The sequence below is a fragment of the Cottoperca gobio genome, chromosome 3, assembly GCF_900634415.1.
Source record: "Cottoperca gobio chromosome 3, fCotGob3.1, whole genome shotgun sequence".
NCBI lineage: Eukaryota > Metazoa > Chordata > Actinopteri > Perciformes > Bovichtidae > Cottoperca > Cottoperca gobio.
This window is the reverse complement of record NC_041357.1, coordinates 8,830,752-8,854,496: the sequence shown is the minus strand read 5'-3', so window position 1 is coordinate 8,854,496 and position 23,745 is coordinate 8,830,752. Positions and strand designations below refer to the sequence as shown.

Below are 23,745 nucleotides of genomic sequence, written 5' to 3'. Positions count from 1 at the left end.
ATGTACCAATTGCCATGCTTTCTGCCAGAGGTGAACATCTTTTTCACATATCTACCCCACTATTTGAACATAAAATAAAATAAATGTTGCTCATAATTATTCTTGTACCATAGACATATTTACTACTAAGCTTCCCTTACTCTCGAAATAGAAACCCTGACCCGCCTGTCATCCCAGCTGCCCTTTATTTACATTTATTGCATCTTTGCTATAGACAGAATCACATGAAAAACATCTGTTCTAACACCAAGCTTAGTGCTCTCCCATAATTGAATAGCTCAATTGCAGCACTGCAAAATAGTGCTGAGGCAGCATCCGGCAGCCATTGGGGGGGACCCCACACGGTCTCCTGGGGGCAGAAACTCCACACCCTGAATACATCCTCGCCCTCTGTGATACAAATATTAAATATCTGTGCTATCCCCACTAGTGAGCCATTCCTGAAATTCAACTGAAATCTAGACAATGTCAGAGTGCAACAGCCTGAAAACAAAAAAGCATCACCATCTGCAAATCACCTAGTGGCCCTAAGAAGTCATCAGTTAAGAATCAACTACACATCTGAAGCAGCTGAAATTGTATCCAATTAGGAAACTGACTGAAGTGATATGATCAATTCAAATGAAACATTCTTAGTGGTACATATTTGGTGTTTGCTGCCCATCATGCAAAAGCAAGAAAAACACTTCTGAGCAGCTAGCATCATTCCTCGAGTAAAGAAACAATCAGTCATAATTAGCTACTTCCCACCTACGCATGCTAAGAAGTTATTTATCCTTGAGATGCAACACCAGTCTGACGCCCATGCAGCACATTTCCAGCTCTAGAGAGTGCATTAAGATGCAGAAAAAAGCAACAGTGGTGTCTGGGAAGGTGGAGAGAGTCTGGGGAAGGTATTGGAGACAGGAAATCATTGTCTGATTCATAACTTCATGTTCAGTGGATTACACGCAGAGATGAAAACTGGTGAAAAATCTGTTCCATGAATGAAACAGGACTTTTAATTCAGAAAGATAAAAGAAACATTGAGGTCTAATCCCGCTATGGGATTGCAAATAAATCATCTCATGGAAGCTACATACCATCACGGGTACGACACAAAGGACGATCTGAGAATTCATAAAGATGCATCCAATTAACATGTAAGTACATATCGTTCTGTGTACCTGTGGAGTCTGGGTTTATGCATTTGGCTCTGATCTTGGTCCAGTATGAACCCAGATGGTGCCATGCTCTTGCATTCTCTGTATTAAAAAGAAAGTGGACACAATAATAATAAATTATGAAAAGAAATAAAAAATGTAGCAACAGCTAGAAGAAAAATATAATTTTCCTTCTGGAAAAACAAGCCCCATGTTCCCTCAGTACCATTGTTCATCGTCTGTGCCAATTGTCTTTTCCATAGCCCCGCAGGCAAACACTGTCCAGCAATATTTTATTGATCAACACACGGCTAAAGGAGGCCGATAGAGAAAACTTGTCGATGTTCCCTGTCCTCGACTTTCCCTTTGTCCACAGCCTCTTACCAGAATTCTTCTCCAAATGCGTCGGATTTACACTATGGGCTCAATGAATGTGTGTGTGTGTGTCAGGGCTACAGATGAAAAACAGCACCTTTTTCACCCCTCATCCCTCCTTATCACTTGGAAAATTCCTGATGTGTAAAATTGAATTGAAAAAGATGAGAGGGCAGGGATTGAAGAAAGCAAAGCTGGGACAACCCCTCTTAAAAAAACTGCTCTAACACACACACACACACACACACACACACACACACACACTGGAGCTGGTGCATCCCAGCAGTGAAACACGACTAGACTCTTACCCTATTCCAGTCACATACACCCTGAGCCTGAAGCTATGCTAACAAGTGCTGCGCATGGATTTTATATTTTTAATTAACTTGAATTGGGGGAAAAAAAACATATCTTACAATATGAAATATATCCAATTACAAGAATCCATCAAAAATAACTGCTCAGAGAAAAAACAATTAAACTGACAGTGGTAGCAGCATTTATGTCTGATAGGGGGTAGACAGCTTTTAAAATAAGCTCTCTCAAGATATGACAAACACTAGTTCTCAGCTTTAATTATAAATTCATTATTCACTAAAATTAAAAAGAAGACAAAAGAGTCCCTAATTCATAAAGACTGTTCCCAATTCACAGCCACCTGCTGAATTGATTAACAATTTAAAAAATGTGTTGTCTTCCATGTGAATATGGATACAATGACCATAGCGCAGAGGAAATCCCATCGCCACAGGAGCGAGTTGAAGCACCTGTTCATCAGCCAAGCACCTCCCCTGAACCAGACTGAACCAGTCCCTGCCCACTAACCCCCAGACAGGGATTACAATGCTGTTCCGAGTCAGGACAGCCGGACCATCACACACCCTGCTGGGTGGGTTACTGACAACACTATTTCTCCGGCCATATAGACTCGAGCAGTCACATATGGATAAAAAATTGCACTCTAGTGAAAATGTGAATATACTGAGGATTTGTTCAAATTCAGCTGTAAATTGTATGGTTGCCAATGCTGCCTGAAACCAAACACCAGTCTTTGACAGCACGGTAGAAAATTACTGAAGGCTTAGGGCAAAAATGCTCGGTTAAATAAAATAAAACTGTTCATGCAATTAAAATGAGGGGGAAATATGCAGCTTTTATGCATGCACTTGCATTTCAAATCTGTTATTTAATCTTTTACCGTTTAAGATGAAACTAGAGATAAACTTAGTTTATTTATAATTTTGTTAAATTGATGTCTTATTGCAACAGATGCATTCTCACTACGAGAAGATTAAGCTATTTTTGCACAAGGAAAAACAGTGTATGTGGTCTAAAGTAGGAAAATGTAATTAGCATACTATTTACATTTCTAACACTATTTATATCATTCCAAAAAGAACAACATATGCATTATCCTGTAATTGTTCTGAAAAATACAAAAAGTTCAACTAAAATGCAAATTGAAAGCAAAAGATTTCTTTCCAGGGTCATGAAGGATGTCCTTCTTGACATGAAGCTGAGCAGGCGCTTGGTATATGAGAGGTCCATCTTCTATGGGGCCCAGCGAGCCAATTGGATTGCCCCATATCCGAAGTCCAGGCCATCCCACCAGCCCCTGCCACCTGTCCTTCACCCTCCCTCAAGGCGCGAGGAGAGGGTGACTGGCCAGATGGCTCTTGAGGGCCAAGTAGCATCCTGAGTGTAGCATCCTCCCCACCCCCAACTTCAGAGCTACATGCCTGGTCCCACCTCCACTCTTTGACCCCCCCCTCTCCTTCACCAATCCAAACCCCTGAGCCCCAGCGCTCGTCAGTGCTGCATGAGTGAGCAAACACAGTCCTTCACCAAAATAAATCCCTCATCTCTCCTCTGCAGCTGCCTGGTTTGCAAGAAAAGCTTAGCTGGTGCCTAAAAAGAGCCCTCATCTCTACTGGAAAAACAGCATTCATGACATTAAGATTTTCTCTATCAGAAAGTGCCAGAACCTGCTCCTCATGCGGATGCTTTATTGGTTAACTGAAAATCTTTAAAAAGAAAATGGTTTATGTCTGCTTCAGCTACAGAGTACCTGAGCTAAATCAGATAATAAGAACCAGCCACTATGATCACTAAAGATGGTAATCACTTATCCAAGTGATCCCGTCAGGGGCTGGCTGGAAAGGAGCAACTGTTAAGGGGGATAATGTCGACTATAGGTTATAAATAATCTCACAAGGCTGCTCATTTGTCATCACGCTGTCCTATCTCTCTGATATTACATCCAATTAGTTTCAGATATCAGCGGTGCAGGGCGGCTGGCACGTGCAATCAATCAAACGCTGTCAATGATAAATTGTCACCCCTCTAGTCACTCATCTTATCCAGGAAACAGGCAAACATAACAGTGGAGATATGATTTGGGGCGGCAATCGCCAAGTCTAATGATCCAGCGTCCGTTCTTGCCGAGAGCAAAGAAATGGGACATTATTCAAATCTGTTCAGCAACAAATGATTGTAGTTGAAAAGGTACAGTTTGTCAGCTTGTTTAAGAGGATAATGTAAGAGGGCACTGACTGCAGCAATCATGAGTGCTAGTTAGCACAGATGTTGTGGTCCTAATGAACAGGTTGGCAGCTCAGGGAGGGTATGGCCAAAGTGACCTCGCCCATATGTCTGGTTAAATGGAAAGTAAAGGAAACACTGTAAAAAACGTTGTTTTCAAAAAAGTAGTAAATGCAATTTTTCTGTTGCTTTGATTACTATTACAAGTACAAACATACAACTGAAATCCACACATAAAACATAGAGGTGTTTCCATGAACCAAGTCAAAGATTGTGGATACAAGCAACTGAAATCATCTTAAATCCCCATATATGTCCATATTTCTGTGCTCAGCCTCAGGAACATGGTGAAGAGTTCAGACAACCAGAAGAGGATAAGCCAGTGGTTCAGCATGGTTCACGATGCCTACTTGATGCCTTTCTGTGGATGTATCCAGGCTCGTCCAACGAGGGGAGAGATACCCCAGGGTAGACTGAAACTCTGTTACTGGAGGGATTACATATCCAATCTGCCATGGGGTCCCCCAGGAGGAGCTAGAGGAAGTTGCAAGTGAAAAGGGTGACTGGGCTAGTGCCTAGGCTTAGCCTGCTGCCAACTGGGCGCTAGCCCCTCCCTCATTACCACCACTGAGGTGCCCTGAGAAAGGCCCTTAACCCCAACTGTTCCAGTGGAGCTGCTCAGCGGCCAGCAGATCAGACTGTGGTTGCAGAATTGTGGTTGACAGCTTCCAGGTGTGAATGTGTAACTGCGTGAATGTCAGGGCGTTGCTGAAAAAGAGAGCATTGCTCTCAGTTAAACTCCCCCCTGAATAAATAAAACGGTAAAAACTATCATTTTGTGGCCTTTTTTTGGTTTGCGACATGTATGCGTCTATTGATTCAACAAACTATTTAAATGAAACAAACAAAGCTCTTTGGCAGTTTAAGTTTGACAAGCCAGTATCCCATCATGTCTCATTTGACAGTTCCAGGGCTGGAAGTCACTAGAGCCTGGCAGCAAAGAAAAGAAAAGCTGGATGAACTGTATCCAGAGGTTCAGGATTAGGTCAATCTTGTGAAGCAAACAAACAAAGCCATGTAGGATTTTCCACTCATGTGTGCTAATTATGAGGCTGTTAGAGGTTGACTGTTGGGAACACACGTATCCACTGTAAACACCTCATTATCCTACAGAACCTTACCCAACCGTATCAAACGCCTGTTAATGAGCAGTCAGAAATGACTAGAGAAAATAAATACATAATTTTCAATGGTTCTGATTGAGCAATTAGTGTTAAATTCCCTTTCATCTTCAATGGGCTGAATCAATAATAGATACCTTACAGAATGTTCTCTATCACCTTGTGAATGTCCTTCGTCATCTCCATCAGACGCTTCTGGAAGGGGGTCGAGATCTGCTGTCAAATTCAGTCTTTGTTTTATAAATATACAGTTTTTGTCCTGAAATCTTGTCTTCGGTCAGTGTTCTTCTGATTGGCTGTTTGAAGACTTTGCACTTTCTCAGCATAACAAAGTCTGGTTTGTGTTTTGACACTAGGGGTTAATAAAATATATTGTGAGCATTGCTTACTCACCAAGCATGTATGTAGCTTTATAACATGACTAAGAGAAACACAAGGTCTTGTCAACACTGTCTGCCCTGTGTTTAACATTAGTGTTGTAAATCTGCACTGTATCCACCACAACTCAGTGTGAGGTCAGGATATAAATCAAACAGCAGTTTAATAACACAGAATTCAATGTTTCATTAGCGTGCGTTCAAAAACCAGGCTGTATGGGAGGCAGGGATATGCCAACTGTCCAATATGCTGTTCAGACACTGTTACTCAAAGATCAGCTCACAGCTCTTTTTCTTTGACTGCGCTCCAATACATTAAGCATGCCTGTCTAGACTTCGAACTTTACAGGCATTTAACATTTTTGCAACATAATTACATGTTGGCTCACACAAATCTGTGATACAGAGGAGGCGCAATGCATGAATCAAAATCGATGAATATAATGTAGTATATGGTGCTGCAGGTGCTTAGCAACTAAGAAAAGCAACCTTTTTTTTTTTACATTCTTGAAGTTATCGAATTACCTGACTTTATTGTTGGAAGGAGGTATGGTCTTGACTCCTGCCTCTTTGAACTGTAAGACATCTTAAAACATTACAGATTTGGCTGAGACCTGTAGGAGAGGTCACTGTCTGCCCAAGAATCATCTGATTAGATTTTGTATGAGATTGAATTCAAAAAATAATAAATGGGTTGACCTTTACACTGCATCAATGCTTGTGCTGATGGGAAGGTCCATTATCTGGGACCTCACAGTCCATCGGCATGAAGTAATGCAATCACTTGCTTTATTATTGGATTATCAAACATGGAAGACAAAAATAGTATTTAAGTTTTTAAAGAGGGGATATAATGTAAAGTGATAACTGTCTTGTTATTTGATTTCATGGATTTTGTAGTACACAATGAAATTATTATCTGAACTACCAATTCTGAACTGTTGCTCAGTGTGATGCCATAAAAGGAAAAAAAGTTATTTAAATTCAGTATAACTTTTTGGGAACCAAAGTGAACAACTTCTAATGCTGTTGTTTCACATAAGTATATACCAACTGTCACAAAAAAGGAAATAATATCCCCACTCCTGACTTTAATGATTGGTTCAGTGTTGGTTCAGTGATTGTGGAGGTTTCTAATGAGTTCTGAAAAGGTTGCGTCCCATCTGATACCCATCCTACAATTAGAGCTAGAAGAAGGTATACTGTACATCCTCAATCCTTTGTCTCCAGCTGGACAGTTCATAACACTAAAGATCCAATCTCAGGGAATCCTAGTTCAATGAATACAAAATGACTACAAATAGACGGGTTTCTGGTCGCAGCAATGTCTGCAGTTCCACTCCATCAAACACTGAGCCTGCATTCACTACAATACAATACATCCCTGATTCTCCTCTAATCGCTCTCGGCTTTCAGACGTAGGTCCATGATTGCTACTCAATGAACATTAATATATATAGAACTGGCGACATGTGAGGAGTAAATATACAAGGGGAACAAAATCCTATTACCTCCTACTGCGGCGACTATCACATAGAGGATCTTGAACTCACGCAGCCAAGGTAACTGTCAAGGGACACTGAACCTTGCTGCATGGATGCCTAAGGTAATTCTCCAACAATGGGAGCCTGTGCGTTCAGATTGCTACCTCAGTGCTTTCAATTTATTTAAGTCGGCTGATGTCCAATAAGAGGGAAGGTGAGTATTGGCTCAGTCTGGCACAACCTTTCTTCCCTGGAGTGCGCCGAGCGTCTGGCCACGTCTGGTCTGCGATTGATGATGCCGCCACGTTTCTGGTTGCAGCTGAGGCTTCTAATGAAATCTAGACATGTCGCTGCTGATAACTCATCGAGCATGCAAAGGGCAAAAACTCACTTTATGAATGGTATCAGGGTTGGTTACCGTAGCAACAACAATGCAGACCAAAAAACTAGTTGTGGTGGGTGGGAATTCATAAATATTGAGCTTCATGCTGAATCCGAACTCTAGGCAGAAATGCTTAAAGTCCCTTTGCTGCTCGGTTGTCACTTAGCGTCAATAGAGAAATGCTCTGCAGGCTGGAAAATTGAAAAACAGCAGCTGGGACTTTGGTCACAGGAATTAATATTCATATTACATAATCCCAAGTGACTAATTTAACACACCTGATCAAATCAATTATTTACAGGGGGAGGAAGAAAGAAGAAAAAAAGAGAACAGAAAAATGTATAAACCTTGTTACTAAATATGATCCCTGGCATGCCAACAGTTTAGCTGAGCAGTACCGGACTTAGTAGTGACCGAAGTCCTACATGCATGCTGTGACCTTGTAAGCTTCAACAGCTTTCCAATCTACAGTTGTGCTCGAGCCCTGACCCTACGAACCCAGATCATCCACTCAGAGGATTTGGGGATCCCCCTATTTTACTACCCTAGGTTTAAAACACACTGTAAACAGAGCACTAAGCTTAACATGGAAGCCAGTTGAATCAGCATTAACTGCAGGCGAGCAAAATAAATATATTCCGCCTCCACATTAAAATAAAGACAAATGTTATCTGAATCAACACAGACATTTATTTAGCTTGTGCACAGTTGTCATCTGGTGCCTCCATCCCAGTCTATCACAACTGCATATCGTCAGAGTGAAGTGAAAACCTTGTATCTCCCAAGTGTCAGCTAATCCAGAACTACTGCAAGAAAGGAAGGCAGGTTTCTGAATAAATCTGATACAATGTTGAAAGTGTTCACAAACCCAAGGAGCTGTCAATTTCTTCCAACTTACAGCCATTTTATTCTTCCTCTGAAGTCAAACCATGAAAATCAGGGAAACTATAGCTATGAGGTTTGCATACAACAAAAGCACTACATCAACATCATGTGGAAAATGCAGAGCGAAGCTGAAACAGGGAAAATGAGTCACGGTATCAAGTACCCCATCAATCTTAATGTAGACCGCTGAAGTAATTCTACACAACCACAATGCATCAAAGAAGACTTCACAGACGCCTCGATGCTTTCATTGACTCTTTGAATCAATCCAGTTATGCGTCCTTTGACACACAAGTTGGTTTTCCTGAAGGTCAGACTAGGTCACAATACAATGTCACCAATGACTTGAGCAAACATTTAAATCTCCTCCAGGTCAAAGTAAAGGATGTTTTCTTTTTAGGGTGAGACGAGCTGTTTTGGATCTTTTCTTGTTGACAATGTAGGATCTAAAAGTTCAATTTCAAAGACTTTTGGAGGTCAGGGGATATTTTAAGACACTTGCTCAACCTCGTGTAATCTGCAGCATTCCCCCAACAAAGAGCAGCAGGTAGACCTGGTAGATAAAGAGCATCAGTCATTAACTCACCCTTTTCTGGTCCTCCAAGCCGTGCTGCACAGGTTTCCTCCTTGGGTGCTGTTGTGGACTAGCCTCTGCTCCTGCATCCATCTTCCCATAAGTGAGTGACTGCTCAGATTTTCCCCACAGATAAATATCCAATCTTTACAACGTGCTTCTTAGGGAATTAAGGGAAATACCTGCTCAAAGTATTTCAGTCTCCTTCCAACTTGGTTCCCGATTGTGGTGCATGAATCTCAATCCAAAAAAATAGGAAACATCAACTTAGCTTCGTTAAAAAGAGGAGACCCAATCTCTGGGAGGATCCAACCTCGGTCACACGCCTTGTCTCAGTCATATCGTTTCTTGATGGTTTCTCTTTCTTGGTCCTGAGGGGCTGTCCTGAGGGGCTGGCCTGAGGCGAGCATCAGGGTAGAGGACAGGAACCGGAGATTACCAGGAAGGTTCTCTATCCTAAAACCATCACTGCTGCCATGGAGATTTGATCTGAAAGGAGGATGTGATCTTCATGATCCTCTCTACTGCCCAAGATCAAATCTGTCCGCCACTGGGAGGGGGGGATATGGACAGGTTTCAGTTTCTATGCAGCAAAAGGAGTTCAGTTTTCCAGCAGAAGCATCCTACCAATATAAGAAAAGGAAAAGCCAAAAACATTCCAGAAAATGCAGATGTAAAAGCTGATGTCACTCACAGCTCAAAGATCAAGCGTTGTCTCCTGACAGCTAACAGGTGATTTTGATGAGAAAGAAAACAGAAATTCAAGCATTAAAGCAAAGACTGTGGTGTCAAAAAGACACATACAGTGTCAGATAGACAGTCATCCCAAATGCAGCCATATAGGCTACACACAGACACACGATAAACCACATCTGCTGAGAGACATATTTGAATTATTTCAAAGTTCCTCCTGACAAAGGCTGCGAGACACAATTCGTATTTATTGCATCTAGGAAACAGTTGCACAACATTCGTGGAAGTAAATGACGAAGAAACCGCCAGCTAATTGCTGCAGGTGTGAGCTTTTCACCACTTGCACCATGAAAAACATTTCACCCTAAACACAACTAGCGAACTTTTTCGTGGTCACAAACTTTCTATCGTGCTACGCAATACTTGTAAGTTGTAGTAAACACGGCTACTCGACCTACACTTGACGACAAACATTACCTCAAGAGTTACAACCTGGCAGAAAAATAGCTTGCCGAGGGTTTGAGCTACTGCAGCATCCCTACAGGAGGATCTGCGAGCCCTTATAGGCTCCCTGACAGACTGGCTGCTGCTCTGAGCTTTCTGGAAACTGTGTTGCCTAAATTAAAGAACAATAAATAAACTGCGAGGAGAAATAAACATTAAGGAGGATTATCTGCGGTCAGAAATGATGCTGACCCCGCACTTCTCAGTTTCTTACCTTCCCGGTGGAGATGGTCCCTGCCTCGTGCATAGCGCTGTCCGTTCCTCTGGCTGCTAGCGGAGCAGCCAGCTGCTGCATTCAAGCACTGTCGGAAATATCACGCTGTCACTTGTCATTTCACGTTTTCTTTGCAATAAAACGGTTTTCTCCTAATAAATCTGATTTGCAACCCTTTTTTAGGAATGTGCTTTAAAGTTACTTTTGTCGTTTTTGCTTGAAGTTATTAGATTGTGTTCTCTTTTAGTGAGGCTATTTTAGTGCTTTGTATTTTGTAAAACACTTAATAAATAAAAGTTTGTTGTCATTATTTTAGGAGTGAGGAGGAAAACATTTTCTGTTCATAGGCAGTACACAAATAGGCCTAGCCTGTTACACATTTTACACAAGATCTGTAATTTCTCCGGCAGAACTATACAGCACTTAGACATAAAAGCTTCCTTTCAAATAAAAGATAAGAAGAGATAATATAAGAAATGTTATTGTCATCCATCAATAAACAGTGCAGTAAGAGGCACAACTTGATTTTTGCAAAACTAAAGAATGAACGGATGAACATAAGGTGCAAACAAGAAGATTATAAAAACAGGTACAGAACAAAATACAAGACAAGGTACATACATATAGTGCAATAACACGAAATGCAATAATAGAATAATTTAAATACAAGTAGGCTAGTGTAGATATAAATAGGCCTAGTTTAAACAAATGTAAATTGGTGTGCAATAAATATCAGTAAAACCAATTTTATGTTCCCTTAGAACATAAAACTATTCATAAACTATTTTATTCTATTCATAAAACGATATCTATTCTATTATGTATTATACTATATTATTCTTATACAAAACTGACTTGTATTAACGAACATAAATATTCCTTGGCCCAAGGCAGATATGTTTACCATAGTTATACATCCGTTTTTGATATTATGCATACAGAATGGGTTCATTTAAAAAATACAAACCCTAAATCGATGTACTTACTCCGTCAGAATGGGTAGTCTACTTTACGAGGAGCAACTGAAGGCCGCATCAGGGTCCCACTCGCTCTCTCTCACATCGGTAACATTACGTCACTGGGTTCTTCAAGCTCCGCTGTTCTCTCCCAGCATCCTTGCAGGCGCCCCTCGGTTTCCATGGCGACTTCCCGTAAGGAGGGCTCTACCGTCACCATGCGTCGAAACAGAGACATGTCACCACGACAGCACGAGCAGAGCAATTACAATCAGATTATATTTCACGGCACAAACTATGACTGTTTAATGATTATCCAGTTCACAGTTCCAGCTCATCACATTAAGCTTTACCTTGCCTTCATTCTTTTTTGGTAAATCATTTAATTATTACTTTGAATACTTTTTTTCGGACTGATTTGATTGAATGTTAATTAGGAAGCAGTCTTTCTCTGCACAAACAATTTGCAACATTTAAATAGAGAAAAAATGCCATACATAGTCTGGTTCCCGCTCCTCCAGTGGGAGCATTTGAAGCATTGTAGCAGTCTATATAGTCACCTCCATGTTCTATTAAATTCACTGCACACAAAATATGAGTGGCAGCTTCATTCTTTGCCTAGACAGAGACCCTGCACCAACCAGTATTCCTACATGGCCAAAGCCCCATTTTGACGGGGGATCATGTACAATACAAGACCACAAAATTACTAGTAATGCAGGACCTGCTTTGAGACTACTTGAAATTGGGCTTTAGCGGAGAACAGCCCAAATAAAGGAAGAGACACATAAGATATACAGATAAGATACAGATAGATTTACATAAAGATAGATAAGGATGAGAGAGAGGATAGAGAGAAAGAAAGAAAGAGAATAGAGAGATAGAAGATAAAGAAAGAAGAAAGAAGGGAGAAGAAGAGAAAGAAAGAGAGAGAAAGGGGAGGAGAGAGGAGAGAGAGAGAGATAGAGATAGAAGAGAAAGAAAGATACAGAGAAAGTAAGAGGAATAAAGAAAGAAATAGAAAAAGAGAAGGATAGAGAGCGAGAAGAGAATGAGGGAGAGGAGGAGGAGTAGAGAAGATATAGAGGGAGAGAAGGAGAGAGATAGAGGGAGGAATTAGAGAGAGAGAAGAGTATATAGATCTCTCTCTTTATCTCTCTATCCTACTATACTGATTCTTCTCCTATCTCTTATCTTCTCCGTTCATATCCTCTCCTCTTTCTAGATATCCTCCTCTCTATAATATCTATCTCTCTATCTCTTCTCCTATCTCCCCTCTCTCTCCCTCTCTCTCTCTCTCTCCCTCTTCTCTCTATCATTCTCTCTCTATATCTCTCTCTCTATATATATATATATATATATATTTCAATGCAAGTTACTATCAACTACAAGACAAACCTTAATGAGTATTTTCCCAGCATACTGGTTTGGTCTTTAAAGTTTCTATAGAGCTTGCCTCTGCTGTGTTTCTCTGCATGCTGCTTCTCACATACTAATCAGGCGAATGCATCAGGGCCTCTGCATTACATCTCTATTAGCTGAAAATCAAAAGGCAGCAGCTAGTGGAGATGCTGTGGTAAACCTTAATTTAATCTTTATAGCTTGTAAGTGTTCATGGAGATAGTACAGAGCCAAATTCAGCCATCACAAAACATAGAAAATATGTGCTTATCAGCTGTATTGTTTACGATGCTGTTGCATGCAACTTTCCCAGATGATTAGGACATTTATTTTTTCAAATTATGTTTAAATATAAAAATGAGACATTATCATATTATTAAATATGTGCTAATTTGCATACATTTCCGGAAAAGAAATCTGAACATTGAATAAAACCAGGTTCAAAATTCTTGTTTAATTTTGTTGACATTTTATGATTTTTAAAGAGGGAATTTTGGATATCTCTTTTCTATCACTCCATACATCAAAAAATACTGTAAACTGCCATAAATACGTTTTTGCCATGTTTTAGGAACAAAATGTTATATAAATCAGGCTATGAATGCTCTGTAAAAACCTTCAGAATATAGATAGGAATGAAACTGGATAGTTTAGTGTGTGTAAGTGGAAATCTCTGACTCAGAGTATAAGGAAACATAATAATTTTGCGAAAACTGGTGTAAAAAGATATGTATTGTAAGATACCATACGTTTTGCAAGACACTATAGGTGATTTACATAGAAACGGTTATTCTTTTTATTACAGGTTTTCACATGTTTTATGTTTAAATGTGCTAATGAGGAATTATCTAATTGGTGAATTTTGTAGAAAATAGATAATGTGTAGTAAATAAACCCCTAAATGTGTATTTTGGAGGTTTTCTTTCCACTAGTCTGAAAGAAGACATGTTATGGAAGCAAAAAAGTAAACTAAACTAAAAAACTAAAATTGGCCAGTGGGTGCAAAAAATATGTTAATCCAGCCATGAATGTGGAGCCAAAAAACAGATATTATATTTACACGTATGAGCAGCATTTAAAGGACAATTGTAGAAAATGTCTTGTAATTTTCTTTTCACACACATTAATTGTAGAGCTGTAGGGCTACGTGTACAGTTCTGGTCTGGGCCCGCCTCTCTCACACAGGGAGGAAGTGCGGGGTCGGTGTTGGGCTCGACGGGAGCGCGCATGCTCGTTTATGGGCGGGCCAATTGCTGGTGGTCACCAAAACTTTCCACATCTGTAGTAAAGTTGACCAAGAGGCTACTTCTTACTAGCAAGGGGGAGAAAAAGAGGAAACTGAGTTCCGCGCACATTTTGTACTATTGCACTTTGGGTGTTTTTTTATGTTTATTTTGCGTGGAAACGTGTGGTACTGTGTTCAAATCCACATTTAGGGCTCGGGTTGATCGTTTAGAAATAAAGTAGCTGCTGGTATCCACAACACATTAACGTTACCGTAAGGATGGGATGTTTCCTCTGAGCAAGGCTATATACTGATTTGGGTAAGTCTGCACATAACGTTATCTTTGTGTTATATCTAGCAAACGTAAGGACATTTTTCCAAGATGTTTTTCAACCAAAGCTTTGGTTTCAGTGTCGCTAGGTCAAGTTACCGCCTCCTCTTTATAAACTGCTTCACTTGCTGGTCATGCGAGTTAACGTCGCTGATTTGTGTTTTACAACAAAGCCGTTAATGTATGAAGTTTCTGGATTTTCCGGTTTTACTACGTTTTGTTAACGTTAATTTGGCTCTAAACTTTGGAAGGCGGGCGATCGCTGCTGGCTACGTGACACATACATTATCTTTGGGGGGGGGGTTTACGCCTTTTTAAACAAGTCACCTTATAGGTGCCATCTTCAACTTGTAAATACTCAGACTTTGGGCACAAACTTATCAGAATTTAAAGCGAGCCGCCGCTGTTACCGTACTGACGTTCTGCGCCAAGGATTTCAAAAAAAGATTACCTGCGCGGGACAATCTTTCCACTTCCTCTACGCTGCGCTCCCATTGGCTGCTTCAACAACAAAAGGGCGGCACCGCTGCGTCCGTTGGGCCTGGCGATTCGATGGAATGCACGTCAGTTACCGCCAATATAAATTGGTGTTTTGATTAGATTTAAACTGGTTTTGTGATCAATCTGACCAGGACATGCATAGAGGAAATCTAATTAAACCATTGGTACATAGTTTAGCTCACTGCTGTCACGCCGTTTAAAAAAATGTGGGCACCCGACACTGAAAAAGCGGTAAGGAAGTCTCTCCGATATGATAACTTAAATAGCAGAAATGATAAAATGAATGTGCAACGTGTATTAATGTAGGTTAGCTTAAATATGATTAATGCTCGTTAATACGGGCGGATAAACACACTGTTTTTAAACCCATACTGTTAAGAGCATGTTATACGGTTTATCAAAAGATTTCAAGAATTTGATATCCCTAAAATGAATGTATCACTATAGTAATATCTCGTTAACGTTAGCTAATTAAATTATTATGCTAAGGTGGAAAATGTCAAGTACAACGCTTGAATCTCTGACCCAAAAATCTCATTCAAAGGTCAGTAAGTACACAGGAATCTAATTGTAAGATATAATTTGTTCACTTCTTTTTTATGATATCAATATACCTCAGTAGGAATGGATGGGCTTGTATCTTAATCATTATCTTTTGTTTTCTCATTCTGCCAACTAGGATGATGGCTTTGTAGCGCCAAAGGTTCTGGCAAATACTCCAAAGAAATCATTTGGTCAGTGTGCAGTGGAGAACCAGCTGACCATGGGTCCCCTCACTACACCTAAAAAAGGAAGGGAAGTACGTTCTGTTGACCCCTGGACGCCGACTTCCAACCTAAAAATGCTCATCAGTGCTGCTAGTCCTGACATCAGGAACCGAGAGAAAGAGCTGTGCATGGACAATGACGGACGGGAAGGTCTTGACCCTTCACAGGTACAAATAAAATCCTCCCAGTAACACATGACTGATGCTTTCTGATAAGTAAAGGTGTTCAAATGAATACATGTCTAATCTGTTGTCTTCCTGTAGGACTCTGAAAATGGAGACTGGAAAATGATCAGCAGGAAAGAGAAAAGTCTGGGTTTGCTCTGTCATAAATTCCTCGCCCGCTATCCAGATCACCCAAACCCTTCCCTCAACAACGACATCTGCCTGGATGATGTGGCCACTGAGCTCAGTATGTCTTCTCTATCTACTATTAGTTGTAGAGGATAAAGTATTTATTAAGATCACAATCAATGCCAGATAGTTGGTTTAACATTTATTTTTTTCTATAAAGTTTGAATTTCTGCACTGTGATCAGTTTATTTTACTATTTGTGATACTAGTTCAGTTATTAACCTGAAGCGTTTTGCTTTATGTTTTCTTTTCTGTCTGCACAGGCGTAGAACGCAGGCGCATCTACGACATCATGAACGTGCTAGAGAGCCTGCACATGGTGAGCCGCTCAGCCAAGAACCGCTACACATGGCACGGCCGGACCAAACTGGCTCAGACTCTGGCCGTTCTGAAGCAAGTGGGCGAGGACCAAAGGTACGGCCAGCAGATGCTTCACATCCGGCAGCGTCTCCGGGACAAGGGGTTTGACTTTGACGGGGAGGAGAAGGAGAATGAGGAGGTGGTGGAGCTGGAGAGCGGGGAGCAGGGACAGAAGGAGCTCTTCTTTGTGGAGCTTCCAGGAGTAGAGTTCAAAGCAGGTGAGAAGCTAGAAGGCGGTAGGTCAAATTTTACGTCTGGTTCCACTGTTTGTGTTTATATATATATATATATATATATATATATATATATATATATATATATATATATATATATATATATATATATATATATATATATATATATATATATACACACACACACACGGGCACGCACCAGAAGTGCATTTAGAATGACTGGCTGTTTGTTATTCCTGGGTTAACACAGGCATTAAATATCCTCATAAATAACCCCTTAAAACAAACAAAAGTATTTGATAGAAAGAAAAATATTAACAGAAGTGCTGGAAATTGTATTATGTCTTAGTTTTGTGGTTTAGTCATCTGATTTCTTTTCTTCCTGTCTAGCCTCTGTTAACAGTCGGAAGGACAAATCTCTGAGGGTGATGAGCCAGAAGTTTGTCATGCTCTTCCTAGTGTCTAATCCTCGCGTTGTCAGTTTGGACGTGGCTGCCAAGATCTTGATCGGAGAGGACCATGGTGCAGATCAAGACAAAAACAAGTTCAAGAGTGAGTACATATCCTGCCAGATACAGCATGTTTCCTGGTATTAGGCAGGGTTACAGTATAATGATTCTGGTGTATTATGTTTGATCTCGTCTTGTAAAACGGTTTACATTAGGCGATTTCTTTCAGTGCCAGCACGTTCAAAATGTCTTTGCAGTCAAATCAAATGTAGTAGTGTCAGATTGTCGATGTCATTTTAATGTGTGGAAGGTGCCGATGTTATAAAGTTTGTTAAAACTGATATCTCAAGACCTCAGTATGTTTGTGAATACAGTATCTTACTAATGTGTTAGTGAAGGCTTCTTGCACTGTAGAGCTACTCAAATATTTAAAAAAGCTTTGCACAGAATGCTTGCATTACAAGTATTACATGATTAAAGTCAGTATTATTACACATACATGCACAATTACAGCACTGCTTCCCATACCAACGTTTTTTGTGCGATTTAATGGGGTAATGGCATCAAATGCATTTATTGTACAGCTGGATGAACAAGTTTTAGATGCAGATGCTGTGTCGTGTACATTTTGTCAGAATAGGTCCCGTCTTTATTGGTAGGAGATAATCTTGCTGTTTGTTTCATGTGTTTGCAGCCAAAGTGCGTCGGCTGTATGACATAGCTAATGTGCTGCGGAGCCTGAAGCTCATTGAGAAAGTCCACGTGACAGAAGAGAGGGGTAGGAAACCGGCCTTCGAATGGGTCGGCCCCGAAGAATTCCCACATGTCAAAGGTATCACCTGACCTTTTCCCATTTACTTATTTATGTTTTGGTCCCCACATTAGAAGAACTTCTAGGCTTAAACTTGTGTGTAAGTTGAAATAAATGTCAGGTTTCTCTTGAGCAATGATGGCCAGTGCTGCTGATGGTATGTTAAATTCATATTTCAGAGTTTCACGGACTAAATATTGAACTCTTGTTTTCAGACTTGGAGAGCTCCACATCTGAATGCTCAACAAAGAAGAAAATTGTACTGGAGTCCCGTGCTTCTTTAGACAACTGTGCCAAAAACCTATTTTCATCGCCCAGGGCCAAGCGCAGATTCACCCGGCACCCCTCCCTCATAAAGCTGGCCAAGAGCATTCAGGATGATCGTCGAAAGATCAATTCTGCCCCCAGCAGTCCTTTCAAAAGTGCACTGAGTGAGTAGAAGAAATGTTCCTTCAAACAAGGCTGCTACTGTTGCGCATGTTTATGAGTGGTGTGGTGACACAGTCCTTTTCTCTTTTGTCTTCAGGCAATTCATCAAACCTTGAACTCCCAAATAAAATGGCCCAACTTGCTGCTATATGTAAGATCGAGCTCGACCAGGAGTCATCGTAAGTTTGCTTCCAACGTAACAAATCTGACTGCTCATTATGGCCATCATTTCCCACATCATGTCACTGTACATACTGTTAGGACATGGCTGTTTGTCCGGACAAGCCCAGTCTCAGTATTTAAATGCTCTGTGAGTTCACTGTGACTACCTGAACAATAAGTAATAACCCATTCAGACAGACATGACTAGGCTTACACGTGATTTAATGTGGCTTGGACATTGCCTGGCTTTGTTGACCAGACCTTTCTACTTTCTTGACTTGTTGCAGCCTGATACAAATGTACAGCTCTTGATTAGATTGTAATAGGTGTAATAAATAATGGCTCATTCAATGAGAACCATATCACAGCCTTACATTTTATAATAAGGTCATTGTAGATCTAAAGAGTGTTAAATGAGAGTCCTGCTTCTCTTCCAGGACCGGAGCTGACGATCCACAGCCTGCTGCTGCTGAGGCGGACACTGCCGCCGTGAGGCTCGAGCCGACCTGCTCTGTTTCAATGGAACAGTTACTAACTCCAACCCAGGAGACTAGAGTCAATACTACTGTCCACCTCACCCCCCACACGCCGCTGACGGCCCTGCCCGCCGGCTCCGTCGCCTACATCCCTGCACAGTGTTCACCCCTGATTCCCGTCCTGTTACCACAGCAGCGGGGGAGCGTGCCGTACGCCGTATATTTGCAACCTTCGTCCCGCAGGCCGAACCCTCTGGCCAGGCCGCAGCCGACCAGTCTCGCTGTACGCTCCATGACCTTTGAGGATAAGACTGGGCAGAGCCCGACAGGCCAGTATGCAGCCATGAGTCTGCCAGCCTTTAGGGCGTCAGACGTCAGCCCCTTGGTGCTCAAACGGTTGCGTTCAGATTCAGCCTTAGAGAACAGCCCCTCCAAAGCCAAGAAGACCGACACCAACTTTAAGGTAAACAAAAATAATATTCAAGTAATTCTATCTACATGGTACGTTTATTTTACATTCTGATTGATTAACGATTGATGTTGCAAGTGGCTAGTCTTTTGCAAAATACATCAAAGGGCATGTGGTTTTTAATCTATAATACAGATGTTTGTTATCCTTCCCCTCTTCCCGTTGGCCTCCTCTAGGACACTTCTCCAAAGCTGTGTGGGATCCTGCAGGCCCGACTAAAGGCCCGCCGTGGCACTCAGCACTCAAGCCGACCCTCGCCTCGCGCCCTCCACCTGGACCCGGAGTTTGTCAACACCCCCGGCGGTGCTGTAGCCAATCAGACACTAGAGCAGAGCTTGGAGACCTTCCTGGACAGAGAAGACAAGATGGTGTACTCCGACAGCGAGGCGGGATTAACACCGGTCAGGGTTGTACCCCTCACGCCGGGACACCTCCACACAGAGGTAAAATGCACAAACACAATGTTTCCTGGGCTTCAGTTAACACCAGGAAGGCTTTTGATACCTTGGTTTTGTTTGTCGATTCAACGGCAGAAAGTGTGACATTTATTTTTCTACCCGTCCAGACTTTAGTACCGGCTGGATACCTGATCCCAATCTCCCATCAGTCCCTCATCGGCTATAAGGAAATGCAAGATTCAGGACGAGAGTGCAACAAGGCCTCAACTCCCACTTACAACATCTACCAAACACCCACTGCAGGTAAACATGTCATGCAATGTTGATGTTAGGTCTCGCAGTACAACTACATAATGTTTTTACTTCATTGTGGAAAATTCTATTTTTCACATAACTGCAAGTAATTCTTTTCATTATCAGTTAATGTTTTGGTTGTTCAGTCAAAAGTAAAATGATATAAAAGAAAAATGGCAAATCTTCATATTTGATCATCTATAACCAGATTGTTTTGCTTTTCTTTTTTTGTAAATAAACAATTATTTTATCATCAAAATGTAATTTTGAACTAACCTATGAACGGTCTTATCTTCTAAACACGGACTCTGGTTCTTTTCTACTTTTAGGGCTTTTCTTTTTCTTTTTGTTAAATTAGTTTTTCTTTTTCTTTTAATAGCTCAAAATAAACTTGCTAATAACTTTAGGTTAGAGTAAGGGCCTACACACACCGTTTACCCCTTTTTTGTTTGTTTGTCGTCAACAGGCTCCAGACATGCTCTCGCCCAGGAGACGACACCCACCAGCCTTCGTCTTCACAAAGCCGCTGCTGCCGCCTCACCGCTCACCACCCAGCAGGCCCACCACCTCCACAGCCCCAGCCCTGCCATCCTCAACTTCACCCTGCAGAACCTCGGCCTGATCTCAGGCTCCAGTCCAGGAAACATCTTTGCTGCCCCCCAAACTCCAGAGTGTGCCAACACCATGCCCAGCTCGCTGGCTCTGCAGCAGAGAGGCATGGTTTTCATCAAACCTGTGTCCCCTGTGCCTCTCCATCAGTCCGTAACAGGGCAACCGATGGCCCTGTTCAGTGTACAACAGGTAAAAAACATCCTTGTGTTTAGACAGTAACTTCACTGACTACGTTAACATGCACACTAGTATTCCAAATCTTATACGGGTCATGTAAACAGCATATTCAGTTTGGATACTCCGATGGTAATTATAATCAATGTATGTTGGGTTTAAGGAGCATACTTTGGACATGTGTACAGCGCATTCAACATGTGTGTCGGTTGGGTTTTTCACTGCAGTTGGCGTCACATGTCACAACCACAAACCAACTACAGATGCACGCCCAAAAGAAAAGCCCACATTTATGGTCAGAAGAAGAAAACACACCTACTTTAAAATATCATGAAAGACTCGGATATCAACAGGTTTTTAGAGATGCGCAAATATCTAACCTTTGCCGACCTTCTCAAGAAGGAGTGAGAGAGAGGTTGTGTTCACAAGTTAAACAAGTCTTGAAAAAAATCATATTTTGACGGCTGCATGTAAACAGGAATACTAGAATATACATTTGCATTAGCCGTGTAAACAGATTAGTAGGAACATCGTCCTTTTCTAAATGAGGGCAAGAATTTGAATATTCTGTGCATGTAAACATAGTAACTAACTTTTACTCTCTGAAATTAATGGGGAACTTCCAAATAGTGAAAAGAAGATTACTGAAGTAATTTCATTTGAGTGATACCACTAGGGACTAAATCAAAGCAGCCTCTGCTGCTATTCTAATCGCTCTCCCAAGTAATAATTTGCTGGAGTACTAATAATTCAACTTGGTAATATCAACACACGGTGAGGGACAGACAAGGTAGCGAGGTCTGTGGATCATCCAGAGTAACGGGGACAAGCTGCTTCTGATCGGGTTGAACTCTCCCTTTAAGATGACTAACTGAACATCCTCTGTTGTGCAGTCTCTGATGACCACCCCCAAAGGCACAGCGCTCCCCCAGCACAGCTTCTTCCACACGCCGGTCCACCTCTCCCCTCTGGCTGCCATGGTAACCCCCGGTGGACAACTGGCCACCAAAGCTGTTTACATCCCTCAGAGGAAGCTGGACGTCGCCACTGAGGAGTCCTGAAATCCCAGGAAACCATCTGATGACTGTGTACATTGTGTGTGTGTGTGTGTTTGTGTTGTGGGTGGCTGTCCTTTATTTCCGGTCTGGTTATGATTTTACATTATTCATTACCTCTGAACATTACACAGCGGTCTTCATTCTCATCATGGCCAGCTCTAAAATTAGACTTCGGCTGTTGCCCAGGGCACATATTTCAAACCAAGTTCACCAGAAACTCATGAACACTACTGTCATGCTCATTGTGATGCTGGTAGAAACTGTTTCCCCACGACTTAATTTTAGTTATTTCTGCTAATGTGAGTGGTGTGAACACCAATTTCCTCTTTTCAAATGACCAAGAGTAGTAAAATCAATGCTTCTGAAGAGCAACACTTAGGTCAGATGGACGTTTCTTTGGCTGAAAGACAAGTTTGATTGGAAACATTGTTGATTGATAATCTTGTCTCTAAGTGAAACCTAATGAGACAACTTTTGCACATATGTACATGTTAACTGTTACCCCTGTTAAAAATATGTGAATATTTTTGATTCTAAGGCTAATCAGACATTTTAATTAAGTTTCATTTATATGGAAATCACCTTTGTATTCTGATGTCCTGCTAAATGTAAAATGTAATTGAATACATTTTTCTATGAATCAGGTGAAGTCGGTCCGTCTTTTGGTCTCCACCGCACATCGTCACAACTATTAGATTGGAATTTGTGCCGACATAAAGGCCTGCTACCAACAAATACTTTCATTAAAGATGCATGCGTTACTTTTACTAAGATCATTTTGTCTAAAAAAAAATAACAATACTGATCCCAAATTCTAAGTGCTCAAGGTGACATCTTCAAATGCATGTTTTGACTAAACAACTATTTTGAGAAATGTTTTTTCCGTCATAAATGACTTAAATGTATTGATTGATTAGCCAAAGAAGAATCCAGCTCTTTCAGGTATAAAGTTGCTCTGAGGAGCTTTATTGTGAACAAACAAAAATACTGTTTACGTTCAGTGTTACTCACTGAAATGCATTGTGTGTATCATTGACCTCTAACAAATGTGTTGAATACATTTCCTTCCTCATAAAACATTTAAATCCTACATTGTTTACTAGCTTGCAGTCCTCTTCTACACGGCCTTTGATGGAGCCCTGCTCTCTCGTGGTGCGTTACCACCGCCTGTATATCGATGGAATAGTGTGAAACCATTAGCAGGAATTTGTGTCACGTCACCCGTGTGTAAGATATAAAACGCTGACCCACTCATACAAACAGCTCCAACGCACTACCAGAGGTCAAACACTCCACAGGGAGCCTCTGAGGGAAGACCCCTGATGCCACAATCACGTCATGTTGTATTAGATATCTTTATGACTCAGCAGTGGATTGGAGACAATGACAATAGAGCTCTCTTCATGCCTTGAACTTGTGAGTTTAAGTGGTAGTTGTAAGTCTTACTAGTAACCTAGAGTGGGAGATATGTCAGAAAGTTCTCTCACCTGGATTCACATTCAATTTCTCTTGGATGTAAGGGTGTTTCAGCACAATATGATATCAGTCTGCCACGGTACGATCTTAATTGGATTCAATTCGGGGGCCTGTTGTATATATCAGACGATATCTTACAGTTATATACACACTGAAAAAAAGCAGCTAAAATATGATTTGACGATTTTATTACTGCTCGTCCAGACTTAAATAAAAAACAATCTTTTTCAATAAAAAGATAGAGATGATGTGTATCGATGTTTTCACTTTGAAACCGAGGCTGTGGCTCATTGATCAGTGACTCAGCTTTACTTAGTGAGATGTGATTTAAATGGCATGAACTTTGACCCATTACTACATTTTTCATCCAACCAACCATTTTGCTTTCTGGTGTGTAAGGAGCATCACAGGGTCCTCACATTCAGATGTGCAGTTGTCAGTTACATGCTTTGAGTTCCCATTATACATAATCCTACAACATACCATGTGGGTAGCTC

At 41.1% G+C, this 23,745-nt stretch overlaps 2 protein-coding genes across 4 annotated transcripts in view; one reads left to right on the top strand and one right to left on the bottom strand.

The window, feature by feature from the left end:
• Positions 1–23,745, bottom strand: part of nav2a (neuron navigator 2a) — a 247,057-nt gene that overhangs the window by 218,806 nt on the left and 4,506 nt on the right. Inside the window, exons 4-7 of the mRNA XM_029460212.1 lie at positions 11,339–11,515; positions 10,353–10,440; positions 9,636–9,666; positions 8,954–9,491 (exon numbers count right to left, since the gene is read on the bottom strand). Coding sequence (XP_029316072.1) covers positions 8,954–9,034 — 81 coding nt within the window. The 5' untranslated portion in view covers positions 9,035–9,491; positions 9,636–9,666; positions 10,353–10,440; positions 11,339–11,515. The remainder of the gene's footprint in view (positions 1–8,953; positions 9,492–9,635; positions 9,667–10,352; positions 10,441–11,338; positions 11,516–23,745) is intronic.
• Positions 13,989–22,862, top strand: e2f8 (E2F transcription factor 8). Of its 3 annotated transcripts, none has more exons than XM_029460252.1 (13): positions 13,989–14,253; positions 15,446–15,700; positions 15,797–15,944; positions 16,150–16,464; positions 16,831–16,992; positions 17,584–17,721; positions 17,916–18,131; positions 18,227–18,308; positions 18,729–19,230; positions 19,413–19,679; positions 19,802–19,937; positions 20,395–20,729; positions 21,608–22,862. In XM_029460252.1, the coding sequence occupies exons 2-13, from the start codon at positions 15,530–15,532 to the stop codon at positions 21,773–21,775; spliced, it is 2,640 nt and encodes an 879-aa protein (XP_029316112.1). In that variant the 5' UTR covers positions 13,989–14,253; positions 15,446–15,529; the 3' UTR covers positions 21,776–22,862. The 3 variants fall into 3 exon arrangements, with proteins under 3 accessions (XP_029316112.1, XP_029316101.1, XP_029316093.1); XM_029460241.1 differs by lacking the exon at positions 13,989–14,253 and adding an exon at positions 14,802–14,997; XM_029460233.1 differs by lacking the exon at positions 13,989–14,253 and adding an exon at positions 15,262–15,310.